This window comes from Vulpes vulpes, chromosome 1, assembly GCF_048418805.1.
Source record: "Vulpes vulpes isolate BD-2025 chromosome 1, VulVul3, whole genome shotgun sequence".
Taxonomy (NCBI): domain Eukaryota; kingdom Metazoa; phylum Chordata; class Mammalia; order Carnivora; family Canidae; genus Vulpes; species Vulpes vulpes.
In genome coordinates, this window is record NC_132780.1 from 183,633,967 (window position 1) to 183,657,153 (window position 23,187).

A 23,187-nucleotide genomic window follows, 5' to 3' on the forward strand; every position below is an offset into this window, starting at 1 on the left:
CACCAAACTGTCTTCCAAAGTGGCTGTACCTTTTTGCATTCCCACTAGCAACAAATGAGAGTTCATATTGCTTCACATCCTCATCAGTATTCTGGATTTTGGTCATTTTGCTAGCTGTGTAGTGGTATCTCATTTCAGTTTGCATTTCTTGATGACATGATGCAGAGCATCTTTTTATACGTTGTTTTGCTATCTGTATACCTTCTTTGGCAAGGTGTCTGTTAAGGTCGTTGGCCTATCTTTTAATTGAGTTCTTTGCTTTCTTACTGTTGAGTTTTAAGACTTCTGCATATATTTTGATAAGCCCTTCATCAGATATATCTTTTGCAAATATTTTCTCCCAGTTTGTGTCTTGTCTTCTGTTTTCTTGACTTACGTACATCTTTGCAGAGCAGTTTTTAATTTTAATGAAGTCCAGCTTATCAAGTCTTGCTTTCATGTGTTGTGCCTTTGATAATGTATCTAAAAAGTCACTAATATACCTAAAGTCATCTAAATTTTCTAGTTATCTTCTATGGGCTTTCTAGTTGCATTTTACATTTAGATCTGTGATCCAAATGTAATTTTTATGAAGGCTGTAAGTTGTGCATCTAGATTCATTTGTGTGTGTGTGTATGAATGTCCAACTATTCTAGCAACATTTGTTGAACAGGTTATCTTTTCTCCATTGCATTGCCTTTGTTCCTTTGTCAAAGATTAGTTGACTATATCTCTGTGGGTCTATTTGGGAACTTCTATTCTTTTCCAATGATGCATTTATCTATTATTTCATCAATACAACATTATTTTGATTAGGGTAACTTCATGGTAAGTTTTAAATCAGGTAGTGTCAGTACCCCAACTTCATTTTCCTTCAATATTGTATTGGCTATTCTGGTTTTTTTTTTTTTTTTTTTTTTTGCCTCTGTATATAAACTTCATGATAAGTCTGTTGATATCCACTAAATAATTTTTTGAGACTTTGATTGGGATAGCATTGAATCATAGATCAAGTTAAGGAGAACTGACATCTTGATAATATGAGATTTTTTTTTTTTTTTTGGTTTTCCTATCCATGAACATGGAATGCCTTTCCACTTATATAGCTGTTCTTTGCTTTCATTCATCAAAGTTTATAGTTTATCTCACATACATCTCTATGTATTTTGCTAAGTTTATGCCTATTTCATTTGGGGGGGTGCTAGTATAAACTACACTGTGTTTTCGATCTCAAATTCCACTTGTTCGCTGTTGTATAATTTTATATAATTTTAATTAATTAAAATCTAAATAGCTTCAACTTGCTAGTGGCTATAATTTTAGTCTCATCACTAGAAAACACAATCATGAATTATCCTTTTTTAGGAATTATTGCCCTTTAAGAATAAATGTAAATGTTATTATTATACCAAAGTAAAACGCTGCACCAAAGTATTTCCAGTGACTTATTCACTTAATATACATGAAATATGCCAGGCACTATGAACCAGTTATCATACTAATGCTAGGGAGCATCGAAGAGCTCAGACTATTTAGAGGTATAGTAAGTAAAAATTGCAATATAGTTTTGCTTGCTGTTAGAGACGCTTGAATAAAGAATTGTGGGGACACTGCACATGGAATAACTGTAGGAATTTTTAAAAGGTTTCACTGAAGAGTTTTTTTTGTTTTGTTTTGTTTTTTGTTTTTTTTTTCACTGAAGAGTTTTATTTAATCTGGGACATCATAGAAAAATAAATAAATGGGAGCATGGTGCAGTGATGTATGGAACAAGCATTCCAGAAAGATATGAAGTCCTGAAAGGGCTTGGTGTGTCTAGCCCATTACTTCACATGTGGTGGACAGTAGCTGATGCTGCCAAAAAGTAGAAGCCAGGCTGCCAGAGTCTTGTATGATAAGGAAGAAGTTTGGCTGCCAAGTGGTTACATGGCACACTATACTTTCCCTATTGCTATACTTTTTATAGTATATACTAAGTACTTTTTTAAGAAAATATATGCTTTATTAGATTTATAAGTTGTTTACGGCATGATCATGTCTGCCTTACCAACCAATGTACTCCATGGTATTTGATAGACCTTCGACAAGTCTTTGTTACACGAATGAATGTTTCTGGTTGTTCTGAAGCTTGATGCCCTTTGGAACAACACCCCCTACCCTCCTCAAGAAGTTACCTTCTTGACTTTTGGTGTTCCACCTCTTGGTTGGCAATCACATTGCCAGACTATGCGACTGTTTGGTGTTAGTAACAGGTTTTTGTGACTGTGTTCTCTGCATTTTAAATAAAGCTGGGAACTTTACCACACATGTACCTTTGTGGCTTTGGATCTGAGTCACCCTGAATAAGATACTGAGATTGGAAAAGAACTGAAACAATTCCCCTTCACCAACTCTATTGCGCATGCAGTTAAAAGGAACGAATTCTTTTTTCCTTTTAAAGCGGAGAGTTATGTATAAAAGTGAAAGGGGACATGAAATTGACTCCAGAGTAAATACTTAACTTTTCCTAGTATCAATGCAGGGGCAAGCAAAATAAACGTGCCCTTTGCCTCCTCCATTTCATTCGTAGCCATATATACATATATATAGTATTATCGTATGATTCTGTTTCTTCATTGTTTGATGGAGTCAATCTCCCCCACAGGAGAAATAGATAAGAATAACATTCTGAATCTAGAAGCACATGAGCGCAATTCCCAGCCTTCATAGTAACCAAATTAGTCACCTCTTCTGCAAAAAAAAAAAAAAAAAAAAAAAAAAAAAAATTAGAGTACCTACCTTCAATACTGTCTCCCAAAAGGTACAACTGCTCTGTGCCCACGATACCCAATGGACTGCTCTTGCTAATAGCCAGGGAAGAAGAGAGAATACTAATTGCTGGCACCTCCCCGCCCCTCTCCAAAACACAAATGAAGGGCAGAAGAAAAGGAAAAGTGGTTAACTCAATCATCACGGCCCTGAAACAGGAGTTAGAATACAAAAAGACCTAAAGTAGCACTTTGCTGACCTGCCGCGTCCCGCCCTCCCACTGTCGGGGCGAGAACCTCGCCACCTGCCCTCCCGCAAAGCCCCGCCCACTCCGAGTGGGCGGGGCCGCGGCTCTCCCGACACGCCCCTCCGGCGCGGGGCGCGCGCGTTCGGCCTCTGCGTCGGGGGAGGAGTCTCTTGTCCCTCCGCGCGGCCCGTTCCGCCTCGGCTCCCGCCGCGTCTGGGCTGACGTGTCGGCGGCTCTCGGCGGCTCGGCCGTGATGGCGGACGCCTGGGAGGAGATCAGGCGGTTGGCAGCTGACTTCCAGCGGGCGCAGTTCGCCGAGGCCACTCAGAGGTGCCGACCCTCCCTCTCCGTTGCTGAGTAGCCCCTGGGCAGCCACATGAGAGCTGAGGCCGGGGGGTCCCTGGCTCTGGACCCCGCACCTTCCCACCCACCCTGTGCCACCGCGTCTTGCCTTCCCCTTCCTCCCGCGCCTGGAGGGCGGCGGTTCCAGGCATAGTTCTTGGCGGAAAAGCCCGAAAGCTTCTACGCCCCGGAGTCCCCACCCCGCCCCACCCCACCCCGAGTCCGCCGGGGCCCGAGGCCGGCGCGCCCCGCCCTCCCGACGGCCGAGCTGTGCCTGAGCCCCGTGGAGCCGTCCCAGCCCCACGAGCGCCGTCGCATCCTTAATCACCCGTCGAGTCCCGTGGCACCCTCGCCTGTCCGACGCTCCCAGGACTTTCCAACGCCAACATACAGCGCTTAGCAAGTGCTGTGTTGACTCGTGCAACATCTTGCCTTTTTTTTTTATTTTTTTTTTGTCCACCGGAAGAGCAGTGCTAGGCCGGGCCCCTGGTCCCATCTGTCAGTTTTTGTAAGGACTCCTGGAACACGGACATTCCTCGCAGAGCCATCAAGCTTAGGGGTTAAAAGCTCTGCTTTTTAATATTACGGAACACATATACAATATTAATAGAATCCCCCCCCCCCTTTTTTTTTTTTGAATCAGTTGACTATATCTCTCACCTTTTGATGCTTTTGTGCCTTCTGGGGCTTGAAGACCTTAATCCCTTAATACTGTATTTGTGTAGCGCTGAGAGCGAACCAGGGCAGATCCTGAAGTGCTGGGATAACAGTTGCAGTCCTGGTTTTTTTCCTAGGCCCTGTCTCCTGCCTACGGGCGAATGGTAGTAGAAGTGAAGCAATTACACGCTTAGTTTAAAAGAAAAGTGTGCTTTGTTTGGTTTTGGGGGTGTTTTTTGCTTTTTTTTTTTTTTTTTTTTTTTTGTCTTTCGTTTTGTTTTTGTTTTTTTAACTGAATTTATAATGGAAACTGAGGTAAAAGGGCAGACCTTTTTTCTACCTAAATTCTATGTCCTCGCCTTTCTAATCAGATTTGAAGAGTAGAAGCAGGCGCAGAGGACAGAGCAAACTTGAAATTCTGTAATAGGATGGTTTGTACCAATTAGGTGCACGATTGAAGTTTATGTCAACCTGCTTACCCCCCAAGAGTTGTTTTTATTTTTTTAGACTTATTGAATCTATATGGCTTACTAATAAAAGATACAGATTTTGTAATGTAGAGTGCCTCTTCACCCAGGCTTTTTTTAAAAAAAAATTTTTTTTTCATACATTGTTAATTTTGTTAAGCACAAATATATCAAGTGCATTTTAAAACTTCTTGTCTCTAACATGAAAGACTCCTAACTCTGGGAACCGAACTAGGGGTGGTGGAAGGGGAGAAGGGCGGGAGTGGGGGTGAATGGGTGACGGGCACTGAGGGGGGCACTTGACGGGATGAGCACTGGGTGTTATTCTATATGTTGGCAAATTGAACACCAATAAAAAATAAATTTATTAAAAAATAAATAATAAAACTTCTTGTCTCTCTCAGGCTGTCAGAGCGGAACTGCATTGAGATTGTGAATAAATTGATTGCTCAAAAACAGCTAGAAGTAGTTCACACACTTGATGGGAAGGAATATATTACACCAGCTCAGATTAGTAAAGAAATGAGAGATGAGCTACATGTCCGAGGTGGTAAGTAATTCCTTATTTTTTTCCTCTGGTTATTTGAAGGTGGGGGGGGAAACCCTTAAAACATAAATAATAAATTATTTGGAGGATAGAAGACATCCTTCCCAATTATTAATATAAAAATCAGCCTCGATATTTTTGATAGCTTCCGGTAAAGAAGATCATATAATTTAAATGAAGTCAAATATTGTCACCTTACAAAATAGCATCTTTTATTATTATGAGTTATGTGTTCTGTATGTGAATTAATCAACTGTTTCTATCCATAATTCATGAATTTATTGGATGACTTGGGAGGGTAAGCTATCTATTATCAGGTGGTAATTATGAAAGGAGAACAGAGATTTTAAAAGATTACAGATTGTTAAAATATAGAGCAATACTACCACACTCTTAAAAACTTACCTTTCAGTATTTGCAAATTAGGAAACAATATAGTGCTATACCTATTATATTGTAGGAAACGCTAGTAGAAACACATAAAGTTTTTGTTTTTCTTTGTCTTTTTAAAATTTGAACAAACTACTAAGCAACTTTGAGCACTATTTGGTTAAAATAGAAGCAACTATGAAAACAACTCATTAGATGTTATCAAATATACCCTTGGTGTTGGTTCATCTTCCTGCATGGTTAGCTAATCAAATATTAGCTATAATTTAGAATACTTGACAGATTTTCTTTTGCCAATAGGTGGAAATCTACTTGTTCCAAAAAATTTTTAAAGTTCATCTGAATTTAGTTGTATCTCCTTGGTCACAGATAAATTGTGAAGGGAGATAAATCTTAAATCCGTAGGCCTGGGCAACTTGTGTATTCATTTGTTATTAGCCTATGTGACAAATGAAACTTCAAAAATAAATTATTGCCTATGCCTCCAGCCATAAAGACTTATTTATTATTTAGCTAATGGTTTGTATTTGAAAACATTAATTATTGTGGCTTTATTCCTTTGTAGAAGGAGGACTTCCACTGTCCAGATAAATATCTGTTGAAATGTATTTTTTGGCTTGTGTGTCTTACACGTAAATATAAAATCAATAAATGTCTTTTTTTAAAGGTCGAGTAAACATTGTTGATCTGCAACAGGTAAATTTTAAATTTATAAATTTTTTTCCTTTCTCAATTTTTTGATACTATGACTAAAGTATTCACTAATACTGGTATCCTATTTTGTATAATGTTGGTGAAGAAATAGTTTCATAGTCCTCACTAATACTTTTAATCAATTTAATAAGTTCTTTCTCAGTTATTTGCTTATCCTTTACCAAATAAACCCATAGTTGTCATTATATGTAATTACTGGGTTTATGTAATTTGGAGAGAAAAATAACTTTGACGTTTATGTGCTTTTAGTTTATGGAAGGAATAGAAAAATATTTTTAAAAGTAGAAGATATTTTTAGAAAATATAGCATGCAGGTCATCAGCAAGATACACTATGTTTTAAGAAGCTAGAAAATCTTTATAAAAGGTGCCTATTGTATGAAACTATAGTTTCTTAATGCAAGCTTTCCTAGCAAGTGAAAATGTAGTTGTTCAGAAATGAAAGTTAACAAGATTCTAAATTTTTATTTGTCTGAGACTTTTCACAATACTTCCAATTGATTTGAAATTCATTTAAGAGAAAGCAAGTTTTTAAAAAGATATTTCTAATATGTAACTTTAAACTTAAGAGACGATATGAACTTACAACTTATAGAATTTTATTTATTTTCTAGGTAATTAATGTGGATCTGACTCATATTGAAAGTAGAATTGGTGACATTGTAAAATCAGAAAAACATGTTCAGCTAGTATTGGGACAACTGATAGATGAGTAAGTACAGCATATAAGAGCACTTTTTTTGTGTTTCTTTTTCTCTTTTTTTTTAATAGTGTTTAAATTTAAAACAATTGTGACCAGTTTGGCATTTAGAACTCTCATAATGCTGATTTTCATTGTTAAGATCATTGTACTTAAAAAGTAAGTGCTTAATTGTATGGAGTTCTTGGAAATAATAAAAACTTTGATTTTTTTTTCTATTATCTTAAAGCAGCACAAAATGTAATTTTTACAGTCTTTATATCTGATCTTAACTCTGAAAACAAATTTCTTCCAAAAAATTAGTGAAAAATGATTGCACAATTTACATTGTTTAAAAAATGCCAGCATTTGTCATTTGGTTGACCTTCCATTTAGTTACATTTATAAGAAAAAAATAATTTTCAGAATATGAGTCATAAATCATGTTTACCTAAAGATAGCCTATTCATTCTTTTGTGGGCATATGTTATTGTACTTAAAAGAGGAAAAGCATTATTCCTAATTTTTTTTTTTTTTTAACTATTAGGAACTATTTGGATCGGTTAGCAGAAGAGGTTAATGATAAATTGCAAGAAAGTGGTCAGGTCACCATATCAGAGCTATGTAAAACCTATGATCTTCCTGGAAACTTTCTGACACAGGTATTTTTTCTTAATAGTATAATGTCTTTTCAGGTAAAGAATTTTAGTTGAAAGAAAAAAAAACTAGACTTTCTTACCATAAATTAATGTTTTGCAAGTGTTTGGGGATATTTCCTATATATTGATGGCTCTCATGAGACCATTTAGAAATGATTACTTCTTTGTTCTTAAAATAGTTTGACACTCTAGAATTATAGACATCTATTTTGTATAGTGGAAAGTGCGTGTGCTTTGGAGTAAAACAGACTTTGAATACATTTATGCCACTACTTAGTTATTCAATGTTAGGAAATTTATTTCAACTCTTTTTTTGTGTCAATTTACGTATCTTTAAAATGGAAATGATTGTCTTTTTCATAGACTCCAGTAAGGTTATATTGATGGTATATCTAGTGAGATGTCTGGCACAGTGGAGGTACTCAATAAATGATGATTTTGTTTTGTATTTACTGGAATAAATAAGAGAAAAGCCAAATCTCTTCTTAGGTATATATCACTTTATGAAAATCCAGCTTAAAAAATTTATCAGACCATAATTACATGAGATTAATTTATAATACAGACATATTTACTCATCCATTTTGAGAGAGTGATTTCCTATAATTGCATCTAAAAGACCATTTGAATATAGACCTATTTTACATAGCATTTCAGGAGACTAAGTTCTATTTTAAGTGAGCAAATATATATTAATCACAGGTCAAAGAATATGTTTTTAAAACACTTTTAAAAAGTATCAGTACAGACCCAAAAGATTTTTTTATAAAACTGTGCTGTTGATACATTTTGGAAGTGTGTATGTTTTCTTAAAATTTTTCAGTTCTAGTTTTTCTGAATATCACAGGCAGTACTCTAAAACGTCATTAAGAAGTTGTTTGAGATGCATGTTTCTATACCAGAAAAGTTTCAGCCAGGGGGCTGCCTTGAGTAGTTTTAACTCCTCTTGGGATGTGATATATATCCAGACTTATTTCAGATATACCTGACCGCAGTCATACTGTAGCTGTGGAGAAACACTCCCTTGGGATTACTAGGAAATCCTGTTGTCTGTTGTCTGCGAGTATAGATCTCTGGGCACAGATACACTTGTTAATATTTGCATCAGAGAAGATAACTTTTTAGGTCTCATGTTTCCCTAGGTTTCAGAATCTTGGAATAACATTTATTTCACTCAGTGTTTGAAGCTCCAAGCAGAGTCTTCTTCAAGACCCACATACATGTCTTGGCTGCCTGTATGTTTCAGGCTGCCTGTATCTAGAAAATTGGTTAATCGGTCACTTTTATTTTCCATTAGAAATAGCCCTTCTTAGCGAGTAGCAAAGCCTTTTAACATACCAGCTATTTGATTCATTCAATTCTTGGTTCTATTCTGAGATGATGAAGTTTCCTAGATACTAAGTCTTATATATCCTATGAATTTGTTGTACTTGTTGAAGTCTCTCAATCATAATGATAATACAACATCAGTGTGTAGCGTGACTTCATTAAAACTATACATTTAGGGTTCCCTGGGTGGCGCAGCAGTTTAGCGCCGCCTTCGGCCCAGGGTGTAATCCTGGGGTCCCGGGATCAAGTCCCACATCGGGCTCCCTACATGGAGCCTGCTTCTCCCTCTGCCTGTGTCTCTGCCTCTCTGTCTCTGTGTCTCATTAGTAAATAAAGAAAATCTTAAAAAAAAAAAAAAAACCTATACAATTGTATTATGTATAATTCTGTTCTTTCAGATTAATAAAAACTTGCACCTTTACCCCCAGGCACTAACTCAGCGACTAGGTAGAATCATTAATGGACACATCGATCTTGATAACAGAGGAGTAATATTCACGGAAGCCTTCGTAGCCCGACATAAAGCCCGCATCCGGGGGCTGTTTAGTGCCATTACCCGGTGAGCCTGGTTTTGTTTTTGTTTTTAAAGCCTGCTTTAAAATATGTATATTTTTACATTTCTTTGATTACAGTTTTTTTTTTCTATCAGCTTTCTTTTCTTTTTTCTTTCTTTCTTTCTTTCTTTCTTTTTTTCTTTTTTTTTTTTATTAGTCTCCTTCAGGACCCTCCCCTCGGTTCTTGGAGATAGAGTTCTGTGACTGGGGTTCGGGATTCCAGAGCCCTAGAATGTAGCCAGACACTCCCCAGCCCACATATCCTTCACTGCCTATGTTAATCACCCTCATGACCCCAGATGCAGGTCTGCAGAATACCCAGGTCAGTATATCAAGTCATCCTGGGGTCATGGCTTGCAGTCTAAAGACAAGCCCTCGGGTCCCAGCTCTATCACAAAGTAACCGTATGAGCTGCAGCAGATAAGTCAGTCTCCTAACTCCTTTGAGCCTCAGGTGGGGCTAGATGATTTTAGAGCCCTTTCCACTAAATGACATCCTACAATTCTCATGACTAACAATGTTAATATCAAAATCACTTTAACTTTTACCATATGAGCTGCAGCAGAAAATTAAACTCTTACTCTAAAGTAAGAGTTTCTGAAATATTTGGAGCCTGAGTGACTCTCCAATACGGAATTAAGAAAACCTACATTCTCAGGTATCTCCTCTCTCCTGGGTCATTAACTTTATCTCAGTGGTTTTTGAGTCCAGATTTCTCCCATTTTAAAACAATCAAACCTCTCTCAACCACATATTCTACTCTATCACCTTGTTTGTCCCTTTCCTAAAATAAACCTTCTCAGGAGTTGATATCTACATTTACTGTCTCAGTTTTCAGACCTTCTGTCACTTCTCAACTCACCTGTCTGGCTTCTACCAACTTACAAAGCAATGTCAAATCATGAAATCTTTCTAACATGTTTTACATGACTTGGCAGTAGCATTTAACTCCAGTTATGTCTTCCTTCTTGAAATGTTCTTTTTTTCTTTCTTTCTTTCTTTTTTTTTAACATCGCATTTTACTGCCTTCCTCTTACTTCCTTTGGTTATACCTTATAAGTCACCTTATTTTGGCTTTTCCTCCTTTCCCTAGCCTTTAAAGTTTTGTTTTGTTTCAGGTCACCTTTTCTTCTTCATTTGTCACTGTCTTCCTAGGGGATTTGACTTTTCTTTTAAATTTCAGACTTATTACTCACACAGCATCTCTATTGAAATGTTTTACAAATCCCTCTAATTCACCATATTTAAAATAGCTCACTATGCCTGAGCTACCCCACTCTACCCTAGTTGAATTTATTTTTCCACTTGTGTTTGTATTTTACCAGTAAATGGTATTAATCCATTTGGTTTTGCCACAGACCTGGGAGTCATCCTTTACATCATCCTTTTTCTCAGTGCCCCCTTTTTCAGAAAACAAAGGCTTTTTGAATTCTGTATTCTAAATATTTGTTATCTTTACTTGTGTGGCATCACCATTCCCCCCAGATCAGTCCATTTTTTAACTGGACTATTTTAGTAGCTTTCTAACCAGTCTCCCTTCTTCTACTCTTATTACCTTCCAGGACATTTTTTATAAGACAGCCACAGTGATTTCTTTTGGTCATTCAACAAATCAAAAGCACTTCTTGAGCACCTAATACACACAAGGCACTGGTCCAAAAGACTGGGTTAGAAGAGAAAGCTTGCAATTTAGTGCAACTGTTTTCTTTTTTCCTTTTTTTTTTAAACATCTCACAATTACAGAAAAATTGCAGAAGAATCTTTTTTTCCTGTCCATTTGAGAGGAAGTTCCTAACATAATATCCATCACCGCAAATACATCAGTTTGTGTCCTATCAACAAGGGCATTGTCCTATATAATCACATAACTATAATTCAAACATCAAATATTGACATTGATACATTCCTCCCATCTAGTCCTTAGATCTCATTCATGTTTTACCAGTTTTCCAATAATGTATTTTACTATAAAGGACCCAGTTCAGAATCATATATTGCATTTAATTGGCATGTCTCCTTAGTCACCTTCAATCTGGAATGCTTGCTTGGTCTTTTTTTTTTTTTTTTTTTTACTTTCATAACCTTGACACTTTTGAATACCTACCACAGGCCAGTTATTTTATAAGATGTTCGATTTTGCTTGTCTGCTATTTTTTCATGTTGAAGTTCAGGTTATGCATCTTTGACAGGAATGTAACCAAAGTAGTTCTGTGTTCTTGTCATTGAGTCCTAGCAGGTGGTATACAGTTTAGATTTTTCTAGTTACTGATAGTGTACATTATAACTTCTTAATAAGGAGGTATCTGTTAGGCTTGTCATAAAGCTACTTGTTTTTCCTTTATAATTAATTATTTGTGTGGAGGGCAATTTGAGATCTTGTAAGTTACTGTGCTTTTTTAATCAAACTTTCAGTTTATTTAAATCACTATGACTCATGGCTCCCTATCTAATTCGTGGAATTGAAATCTATTATTATCATTATTTAGATATTTTTTAATTGGCTCTAATTTAGCTATTGGGCCACCTATCAGTCTCTTTTCTGTGTCCTTTTAATATGTCTCCATCATTCTTGGAGCACTCCTTTCTAGTACAACAAGAAGTTGTAGGCTCCGTTCGTACTTTTCTTGTCTCAAACCTGGAATCAGCCATTTCCCCAAGAAACCCTGATTCTTTTTAGTAGAGTGTACTATTTAGAACCCAAGTTCTGGACACTAAATTGCTTATTGCTGTCTGGTCATCATTGTTCCCAAGTCCTTTTAGCAGATAAGCTAAGGGATACATGTAAACATGTGTATACAACCCTCTATATATCTATATTTTTGTATTTTTATACTTATCAAAAACCATGAGTTCACACTGAAAATTCCAGTTCCCTTCCAAGCCCCCTATTAGTTTTGTCCTAGTTTTCTCGTTTTCATATTTGCAACTCCCTTATTGGACCCTGAGAAACCTAGTTCCTGTCATCCTTAATATACAGTTGACTCTTGAACAACACAGAGGTGAGGGGCACCAACCCCCACACCAAAGTTGAAAATCTGTGAATAATTTTTGACTCCGCCAAAACTTAACAGCCTGCTGTTTATCAAAAGCCTTACCAATGACAAATAGTCGAGTAACACATCTTTTATATATTATATACTATATTCTTACAATAAAGTAAGCTAGAGAAAAGAAAATATTAAGAATATCATAAGAAAGATGGGGTGCCTAGGTGGCTCAGTCCTTTAAGTGTCTGCCGTCAGCTTGAGTCCAGGGTCCTGGGATCAAGTGCCAAGTTGGGCTCCCTGCTCAGGGGAAGTCTGCTTTTGCCTCTTCCTCTACCCATCTCTCCCACTGGTGCTTGCTTTCTCTCTCTCTCTCTCTCAAATAAATAAATAAAATCTTTTAAAAAATAATATCATAAGAAAAAATACATTTATAGTGCTGCCCTATATATATATATATATATATATATATATTTTTTTTTTTTTTTTTTTTTTTTTAAATCCACATATAGTGGTGCCTGAGTGGCACAGTTGGTTAAGCATCCAGCTCTTGGTTTTGGCTCATTTTGTGATCTCAGGGTTCTGAGATCAAGCTCCATGTCAGTCTCTGTGCTCAGCACGAGTATGCTTGGACCTTTTCTCCCTCTGCCCCTCCACCCTGTGCTCCTGTGTTCTTACTCTCTTTCTCTTTCAAATTCATAAATAAATATTTAAAAAATAATAATTCTATATGTAAAGTGGACCCATGCAGTTCAAATCCGCATTGTTCAGGATGCCTGGGTGGTTCAGCAGTTGAGCATCTGCCTTTGGCTCAGGGGATGATCCTGGAGTCCTGGGATCAAGTCCTGCATTGGGCTCCCTGCTGGGAACCTGCTTCTCCCTCTACCTATGTCTCTGCCTCTCTCTCTCTGTGTGTCTCTCATGAATAAATAAATAAAATCTTTAAAAACAAAACAAAACAAATCCATGTTGTTCAAGGGTCAGCTAAATTTACTTTTTTGAATGATTCCCCTTTATGTAACTGATTTCCCATTGCTGCTGCAGCTTTCTCTTCCCTGTGTGGATGCCCTTCTTTCCCGACATAGGCTCTGACAGCTTGCACCCTCCTAACACAAGAAACTGATAAGAGTAGTTGTTTCTGGGAGAATGGGGTAACTGATAATGAAAGGGGATTCCGTTTTGTACCTTTTTTGTACTGTGTGCATTTATTACTAGATCAAAATAAAAGCTAAGAGCATATTTTCCTATTGACAGATATTTATCTTTTTTCTTTGACTAATTGTGGTGAGTGTAGTTCTCATCAGGTTTGGCAAATAATATTTTTTCTGACTCACAGTAGCCCTGAGTTTCTCTGTGCAGAGGTATTACCAAAGCATGAAGGCAGAACAAATTCTGAGCCTCAGAAGATATTGCTAAGCTATATGGCTTCCAGATAGTTCCATTTAATGTACCATGTCATCATATTTATCTCTTAAATGTAAGGAACTCTCCACCCCCCACTTTTCTGGTCTAACTTTAGAGAAAACACTTGTATCTCTGATTTTAAAAGGGTATATATTATTGTTATAGGTAGCCAAAAGAAGAACAGGAGATAGAATGGTGAGATATATAGGTATACTAAACTACCTTGTATTCTAAATTGAAATAAAAATTCAACAACTGAGTTTTATTGTACAAAAACTAGGTATTTTGCGCAATTCAATTAAACGTTTGCTAAACACCCACAATAAGTTACACGTGCATAAATTTTAAGATAAAGTCCTTCAAGGAGCCTTCTACATTTTTGTAGGGATGTGTTCAGGTAGAAGGGGACAGGGAAAAAAAAAAAAAAACATAGGAAGGTTGTAATAAACAGAGATAAACAGAGGAGAGCAAACTTCACCAAGCATCTAACTGGACCTGATTGGTTTGGGACTCTAGATAATTTAGCTGAAAAAGTAGGATAAACCAATTTAATAAAAAATAATCTACGTAAGAATTTGGTAAAAATAATAATTTAGTCAAAATTCCCAAACATAGGGGTTTTAAATATCAATTCATATTCAAGACAAATGTTTCTGCTTCTCCCAAGTTTGTCATAGAAAGAATTCATAACATCTTAAATAATCAGCAACAGAGAATTTAGTATTTGGAATAACTTAAAAGTCCCTTAGTTATATGCATTAAAATAAAAACATAGACTAAACTCAAACCAGAAAACAGGCATAATTGACTTATAATGAATAGGGGAAAATATATAGTCAGAAAAAGAAAGTCTATGTCATTTTCCTTTTAATTTCTCTTACTTAAAAAAAAAAAGATAATTATTATAAAAGAAAAGCATTCACAGGGATCTCCCTAAAAGAAATGAAGAGAGATGTCCACAATGTCCACCAAAAGACATGAACACAAATGCTTGTAGCAGCATTATTCACAATAGCTCCAAACTGGAAACAATCCATATGTCCATCAACTAATGGGCAGATAAAATGTGGGATCTTTGTACAGTAAAATGCTAACCAACAATATAAAGGAGTGAATACTGATTCATGCTTCATCATGCATGAACCTCAAAATGATGCTAAGTGAAAGAAACCAGACAGACTACATTTTGATTCCATTTATATGGAATTTCTAGAAGGGCAAATTTATAGAGCTAGAAAGTAGATCTGTGGTTCTCTAGGAGTAGGGGTAGAAGCAGGAATTAACTCCAAACATCTGTGAAGAATTTTTTGGATGGTAGAAACCTTCTAAGATTCAAGATCTTAGAGATAGTGATGGTTCCTCAACTTTATAAATTTATTAAGATGATTGAATTGTATACTTAAAGTTGGTTGGATTTATGATATGTAAGTTGTACCCCATTAAAACTGGTTTTTTTTTTTTTGTAAGGAAACATTACAGAAAATAGTGATAAGCAAAAAGGAGCATTTTAAGTGGACCCCTCCCAGTCACCCACCTAATCTTAAGAGTATATCATGCCAGATTTCTTTTACTACATATATGATTTCACTTCTCTTCAGATAGAATTAGATAACATTCACTTGGCTATGCCCAGGTGGAGAAAGAGCCTCCCAGAGAGACTTGAATGAAGAAAAACAAACATTAAAAAAAAAAAAAAAAAAACAGATTTAGATATCACTAAATCTGAGGTAAAAATTTGGTGAAAAAGTGAATTGATCCTTGATCCTGGATTGTGAATATAAATCAATTCCCCTGAAATTCAGCAAACTATTATTTTTTAATTCATAAATAAGTTTAACTCTAGAATGAGTAAGAATATCTTTTTGTTTCTTTCCATGAAGGCCTACAGCAGTGAATTCTCTCATTTCCAAATATGGATTTCAAGAGCAGCTGCTTTACTGTGAGTTTGCTTTAAATTATATGTCACTTAATTAGCTGCTGATAGACTGTTACTATAAAGCTTACTAATTTTAATGTTTTGACTTCTTTTAATCTTAAAATTTACATAACTAAAGTTGTTTTAGTTGAAAAGTTCTCTATACCAATCTTCATGTATATATCTGTTATATCTACCAAACAGTTAGTGTTGGCTACCCTCAGAGGAGTAGAATTAAAAAAATTGTGTGTGTGTATAAAATGTTATGCATATACATTTATAGAGAGAGGCTTAAAATTTTAGGATTAAGAATAATCTTCACTTTTTTTTCTTAGATTTTTGTTATGTTTTCTAACATGAATGTAAATAGTGTTTGTCTAAAAAATTTTTAGAGATGCCAGCCAGACTCAGTCAGTGGAGCATGCAACTCTTGATCTCAAGGTCATAAGTTCAAGCCCCACATTGGGCATAGAGCTTACTTACTCACTAAACAAATAAATATTTTAAGACATAAAAAAATAAGTTTTTACAAAGAGGATAATACCACTCAAGATAATTTTTTTAGCATTCAGACAGCATTGTAATTATCTTCAAAATAGTCTTGGTTCATTACCTACGTTATGTATGTGTTTGTGAAGCTCTTAATCAGGTTTTGAGGGGCTTTTTAAAGTCTTGCTGGAATAATTTTTTTTTAAATGACTTAAATCTTTTGGCTTAGATACCTGTGCAAATAGAATTAAAATGAAGACTGGAAAAGAAATTCATTTATAAAACCAAAAGTTAGTTTTAATTCACTATATTTTTTAGAATATGGAGTTAAATTTAAATTTTTTGTTTAAGACATTTAAAATGAAAAATGTAACATATTGGAATCTATTACTTGGAGATTGATAGGATTTCATTATCGTGTAAAGTTCTTCAAGTAATAATTGATGACTTGATAACTTTGATCTTCATTTAGAGCATGGATTTGTGTTGTACAGTCACAAAATTTAAAATTATTGTTGCAGTCTGTTGAAAAATCTAGACTTTTCTAATGTATCATAGTTTATTCAGCACCAAAATCCAGAAACTCACATGTAAACTAATTTTTACTTCTGAAAAAGGCTGATTTTCATAAACATTTCTCTGCCAGGCATCTTTTGACTGCTTTCTGAGTCGCTTAGAAATAACTCCTTCCTATATGCTTTGTCTTTTTCAGGGGGGTTTTATATTTAATCAATAAAATGTTTAGTTAAATGTTTTAGTTAACTAAAAGCATATATTTTATGCTAACGGCAGTACTGTCCATTTCTCATCAGTCTTTTGATGATAATGGTGGTGGTGGTGGTGGTGGTGGTGGTGGTGGTGGTGGTGGTGTGATGATACTTAGTTGACATTTACTGAATGCTTATTATATGCCAGGTACTATTCCAAGCACTTTACTTGAATACAACAATTCTTTGGGACAGTTACTATTATCGCTATTTCATGGCTAAGAAAATGGAGGCATAAGTAACATGACTTACCCAGTTTTTGTCAGTGAGGAAGTAACAGAGTTGAGGTTTGGACTTAAAGGGTGTCTAGTTCCAGATTCATCCTCTTAACCACAGTATTATACTTCTCTTACATATGTTGCAATTTAAACAGTAGAAATATAGTAGTTTATAAAAATTTTAATGGCTTTATTTCACATAGTTGATTGTAATGTGATCCAGGTGTCTTTGGTTTTCTAAATAAGAGAAAATTGAACTTGGTAACACTAGTACTTGGGTACTATCTATTCTCAAAGTGTTTAATTATCCACTTTGAAACATATCATAAGATAAATAATGGCATTTTTTCCCCAAAATTATTCAAACTAAAAAATCAATGTTAATATTAACTAGTTTGAGTTACAAGTTCAGCACCTTTAGCTAGTTGCCAAAATTTCCTAAATTTATGACCTGAGTACTCTCATACATGGCAGGAAAGTTTTGTCTGAAATACAATGTCTTCATTTATGCAATTTAAACTTTATATTGCTTTTTTAAAGGGTAAGAATAACTAAATTGTGAAAGTATTTTACTTCTTGACATTTACACCGGCTCTGATTTATTTGTATTTGTTTGGTTTTGTTTTAAGCTGTGCTTGAAGAACTTGTTAATAGTGGACGTTTACGAGGCACTGTGGTTGGTGGGAGACAGGATAAAGCAGTATTTGTCCCTGACATTTACTCCAGAACACAGAGTACTTGGGTGGATTCCTTTTTCAGACAGAATGGCTATCTAGGTAACTATTTCTTTTTGTCTTTAAAATTAAAACTTCTAATACTACACACATTCTTAGAAAGTATTGTATTGGTCCAAGGCGTATACATATACTTTACCATTGCCAGCAGATTTTAATGGTTCTCTCTGAGTGTAAAGGTAACCAAATTGCAGGGTTTTGTTGGTTTTGGAACTGAGTTTAATTTCATAGTTTTTAGAACAGTTGTTATAGAAAAGCCAAAAGCTGGTATTGTTACCAGCCTTCCAGTGATATGATACTATTACAACTTCAAGTATATATTAATTCATGAAAAGTAATTATATTTATTATGTTTTATAAGTTGCCTAATCATTACATAGTCTTGGAAATACTTTATTAGTTGTCAGCTTTACAGTGTAAAGTTCTTCATGTAATAATTGATGACTTGATAACTTTGATCTTAATTTAGAGCATGGATTTGTGTTGTACAGTCAGTCACAAAATCATCCACTTCTTCAGAAACCCTGAAGCTATTCTGACTTCTGTTTCTGAGGTTCTGTCATTTGGATAAAGTAGATTGACTAAATTTAGCCATTAATACAATTAACAAATATATATATATACATATATATAATACTTATATATATTACATATGTATTTGTAAGTTTGATCACATTCATAACCCAAGTCAAATCATGTAAGAGATCAGTTGCTTTCTCAATAAATAAACCTATAAAACACTAATGTTCAAACAATTTAATTCTATGCTAGAATACTGGGCTCTGCCCTTATGTTTCCTTGGTTTTCTTTAATGTACTTTTCAGTTTTCTTCAACCATGGACTTGGATTAGAACTTCGTTATAATTAATTTTCTTAAATATGCTTATCTGGGTACAGAGAGGACAATAGATATCTCCAGTAACTTTAATGGCTATAAATTTAAGTATTTTTTCTGTTTTTAGTTTTGTTTATATGCTACGTCTCTTACTAGTTTAAATTAGACTGAACAGTAAAACAATTTGTCCTAAGTTGTCTGATACCTTTAATTAGCTATAGTAAGCAAAATAAGTTCCAATTTTTGTTTATTTATTTATTTTTAAAGGTTTTATTTATTTATTTATGAGAGAGAGAGGAGAGAGAAAGAGAGAGAGAGGCAGAGACACAGGCAGAGGCAGAAGCAGGCTCCATACAGGGAGCCCGATGTGGGACTCGATCCCAGGACTCCAGGATCACACCCTGGGCTGAAGGCGGTGCTAAACCGCTGAGCCAACCAGGCTGCCCTGAACTAATTTTTCTACAGCTATGTTTAGTAATAAAAATCTGGGAAGGTAGCTGCCTAACCAAGGAATAGGCTGTGGTATATTTCTATGCCTTATTCTAAAAGAAAGAAAGAAAGAGAGAAAGAGAGAGAGAGAGGGAGGGAGGGAGGGGAAGAGAGAAGAGAAGAGAAGAGAAGAGAAGAGAAGAGAGAAGAAAAGAAGAAAGAAAAGAAAGGAAAGAAAGATGCATTCTCAAAGAATAGGTGTTGGTAGAAATTATTTTTTCTAAGATTTCTAAAAGATGTAAATGATTGACAATTCTGTTCCAATGTATTCCATTCCATTTCTATTTGTGATATATTTCTAGAATTTGATGCTTTGTCCAGACTTGGAATCCCAGATGCTGTGAGCTATATAAAGAAAAGATATAAGACAACACAACTCTTGTTTTTGAAAGCAGCTTGTGTTGGTCAAGGACTTGTGGATCAGGTGGAAGCATCAGTAGAGGAAGCTATCAGCTCTGGAACATGGGTTGATATTGCAGTATGTTTTATCTTTTTCTTGTTAATTTTGCTTTAAACCAATGAGAACTGATACTCACTAGTATGTAGTTATTTTAAGTGTTAGGATACATAAAGGTAATCTTGGCTTCGTAGCCAAATTCTAGCAATCAGTGTTATAGCAAAAACAATCATAATTATGCTTAAAGAATTTATAGCTTTTGAGGTAGAATGATCTTTTATATATGGATACTCAACATCCAGAATTTTATAAATCTCAAGCAAATAATATAACACTCATATCATATATGAGTTATATCATATATATATGATATATCATATATAATATATGAGCCATACATAAATTAATGAGATTTCTCACAATTTTATCCAGACATTTATAACTTTACTGGCATCAGGCATTTTTAGCAGTTGTGTACTCCTTATCCATTCATTAATATGAGCTGCTTCAGCCCTGATAGTGTTTTGCTTCAATATTCAGTATGACCTGCCTTTATTATGCCAAAAAGATAAGTGCCGGTGAAGAGAAAGGAACAAGAGGCCAATCCATTATCTACTAGTCAAGACCCAGACTCTCTTCATAAAGCAAAAAATTAACTTGCTTTAGATAAACAAATTTCCAGAGATTCCAGATTTAGGTGTTCATTTATTCATTCTACAAATTTAAGTACCATCTGTGTGCCAGGAACCATTTTACTTGCTAGGATTGTGGTGCTCACACAAGTTACTTACGGGAGAGATAGTTCATGAAAATAATGACTTCAGATAGGTCAAAGAGCTACGAAGAAATCTGGTTTTGAGGTAAATTTGCCAGGAGTTGATGGTGGATTACCCATGGGTTTATGAAAGGAACTGAGTGTGACATGTAGGTTTGGGGCTTGATCAACTGCATGGAGAACAGTACCATTAATTGAAATGGGGGAACAATGGCGAAGGGTGGATGGGAGATAGGTGTTGGGGGGTAGGCGGCTGTTGTTCTGGACATGTGAAATTTGAGATGCCTGTTAAGCATAAGAGCAGAGATGTTAGGGAGACTAAGTAGAGTATATAACTCCAGAGCTCAAGTGATCGTGAAAGCAGAAATATAATTTAGGAGGTTATCAAGGTTTATCTGTATGATATTATATTTATATTTGTTTTCATTTTGTTTCTGATTCTAGCCTCTATTACCCAGTTCGTTATCAGTCAAAGATGCTGGGATGTTGCTTCAACAGGTGATGAGAGCATTCAGCAAGCAGGCATCAGCTGTAGTCTTTAGCGACACAGTCGTAGTCAGTGAAAAATTCATAAATAACTGTATTGAACTCTTCAGTGAACTGATGCACCAGAAAGCTGAAAAGGTATGCCAGATTTCCTTTCCCCCACTAATCTTAACAGGATTTTCATGTTAGAGTGATCTGACGTCTTTTGAAAAATGGAGTAAGCAGCATATACCCAGAAATGAGCATTGTGTTTCATGCATCATTTCCCTTTAATACATCATTCCTTTTTATTTCTCCTCCTCAATTTGTTTTTCCCCCTCTTCATTCCCATCAGGATATATAAGTTAGAATTTAGGGAGCCAATTTTATAAATGAAAATCATATAAATGAAATCATACACTTCATAATTAAGTCACCTAAGGGTATTGGTCCCACATTAAAATCCACAGAAGTGCTGTCTGTGGATTCTGTGTATGAATACACAGTACATCTATCAATCGCTACACTATATATTTACTAAATCTAATAGAGCCTTACTAATTTTACCTATTTGGGATGCACAAATGGGATAACTTACTGAGGGGAAAAATTGTTACTATCAAAAATTGATTAGCCCCTCAGAGCAAGTGCTGTCAAACTGTTTAGAAGCAGAGGTCCTGCGGGGTCTGCTTTAATGTCTATTCAAATCATGATTCTAGTTAACAGTCCCATCTACTTAAAAAGCCTGCTCACGGATAGGGAGAACAAGTCCATTTATCTTAGACTGTTAATAAATCTATGAGAGCTTATATAAATAATTTGTATTCATCTCTAGTCTAAAGCTCTTTAATAGTTTTTTAAAAGAAAGACAATTTTCTACATCTTGCCTGCTAAGCATCAGAGACGAGTAAAAGTACATAGGATTGATAACAGTAAACCTGCCAGTCTCAACTTGTTTACTGTCTTCGACTTTGGACAAATAGACCTCCAATTTCTACATCTTCAAAGAAAGAATGATGATGCCTCCTTTCTCAAATATAAATTTAAATACAGGAGGGATATGTACAAAATGTCTAGTACATAATATCTCCAAGTCCTTAAATGGCTACATTATTTTTATTTATTTACACTAAAATAAAAACATGGTCATCAATTTTTCTTTCTTTGCTCTCCTCCCTCCAACTACAAAAATAACTTCAGGAAAAAAAGATGATTTTATTGTTTGAACTGTCAACATTCTTTTTTCTTCAGAAAACCAAAAAGGAAATACCATTTTTTATGAAAATGTACTTTTGTCACTACAGATTTAGAACCCTGTCCCATGATGAAAAAACAGTTTCTGAACATGGAAATAGTTCATTATTCTTAACACAAATTTTTTAAAAGCTGAGATCAAGATTAAGTCCAGAGGAAATAAAAACACTTCATTTGATTAAGTATGCAACTCATCATACATGGTTGTTCTGTTAGGGTGGAGGATGGAGATTTTGTTAATCTTTCTAGTAATCTCCGGTATCCAAGTGGCACTGGATTTGGGAGCCTCAAAAAGAAAAAGAGCAAGGATCACCTATTAAGCAGAGGTAAAAAAAAAGCCAAATCAGCAGAAGAAGATTGCATCTGATATATGATCAGTTTTTCACAGACCAGATAGGATTTTTCATTATATGATCACATATTCAAAAAGCCAAGAACAGCAAGAGGAGAGACTGATCTTTGGCAAGGAGAAATAGTCTCAGACTGGCAACTGTTGAATCAGGCTCTGTAGTTCTTCTTAGCATGAGATCAAACAAGAACAATCAAAATGAGTAATAATAATTGAGTATGTAAATAACTTCTATTTATGCTTTCTGTAATGCCAAATATTTTTGCTTACCAAGAAAAGTATGTTTTATTTCAGGAAATGAAAAATAATCCTGTTCATTTAATCACTGAAGAAGATCTGAAACAAGTCTCCATTTTAGAAAGCATTAATACAAGTAAAAAAGATAAAAAAGATGAACGAAGGAGAAAAGCAACAGGTAATAAATTATTATTAACAAAGAAGATTGAAAGATGAGGTTTTTTACTTGTTGCAATGAACTCTGCATTTATTAGGCCCTTTGAAATTTGATTCATCTTTAACTGCTAATATTAACCATATCTTTCTGATAAATTTTGTTTATGAAAATGGAAATATTAGTGATTACTTCTTCTTTTTTATTTTGTGAGAACCAAGTTCATTTCATGACCTGGCCTATCTCCCATTGTTTGCTCCCTCACCATCTATGTTCTAGCCCAGTAGCCTTTCAATTTTTTTTTAATTCTCAAATTTGGCAAGTTTGTGTTTATCTAAAAGCCTTTGTACTAGTCACTCCTACCTGAATGTTCTCTCTCAAACTTCAGGTTACAAATTTCTTCTTGTCAT

General features: G+C 35.2%; 1 protein-coding gene and 1 long non-coding RNA gene across 2 annotated transcripts in view; one reads left to right on the forward strand and one right to left on the reverse strand.

The window, feature by feature from the left end:
* LOC112923163 (uncharacterized) overlaps positions 1-3,064 on the reverse strand; it is a 71,277-nt gene extending 68,213 nt beyond the window's left edge. The window contains exon 1 of the long non-coding RNA XR_011997146.1: positions 2,758-3,064. This is a non-coding gene — a long non-coding RNA (uncharacterized lncRNA). The remainder of the gene's footprint in view (positions 1-2,757) is intronic.
* Positions 3,065-3,109: 45 nt separating this feature from the next.
* UFL1 (UFM1 specific ligase 1) overlaps positions 3,110-23,187 on the forward strand; it is a 32,345-nt gene continuing 12,267 nt past the window's right edge. The window contains exons 1-11 of the mRNA XM_026002899.2: positions 3,110-3,304; positions 4,845-4,990; positions 6,045-6,073; positions 6,705-6,802; positions 7,317-7,431; positions 9,186-9,316; positions 15,580-15,638; positions 17,718-17,864; positions 19,449-19,624; positions 20,763-20,942; positions 22,681-22,801. Of these exons, the coding sequence (XP_025858684.1) occupies positions 3,228-3,304; positions 4,845-4,990; positions 6,045-6,073; positions 6,705-6,802; positions 7,317-7,431; positions 9,186-9,316; positions 15,580-15,638; positions 17,718-17,864; positions 19,449-19,624; positions 20,763-20,942; positions 22,681-22,801 (1,279 nt within the window). The 5' untranslated portion in view covers positions 3,110-3,227. The remainder of the gene's footprint in view (positions 3,305-4,844; positions 4,991-6,044; positions 6,074-6,704; positions 6,803-7,316; positions 7,432-9,185; positions 9,317-15,579; positions 15,639-17,717; positions 17,865-19,448; positions 19,625-20,762; positions 20,943-22,680; positions 22,802-23,187) is intronic.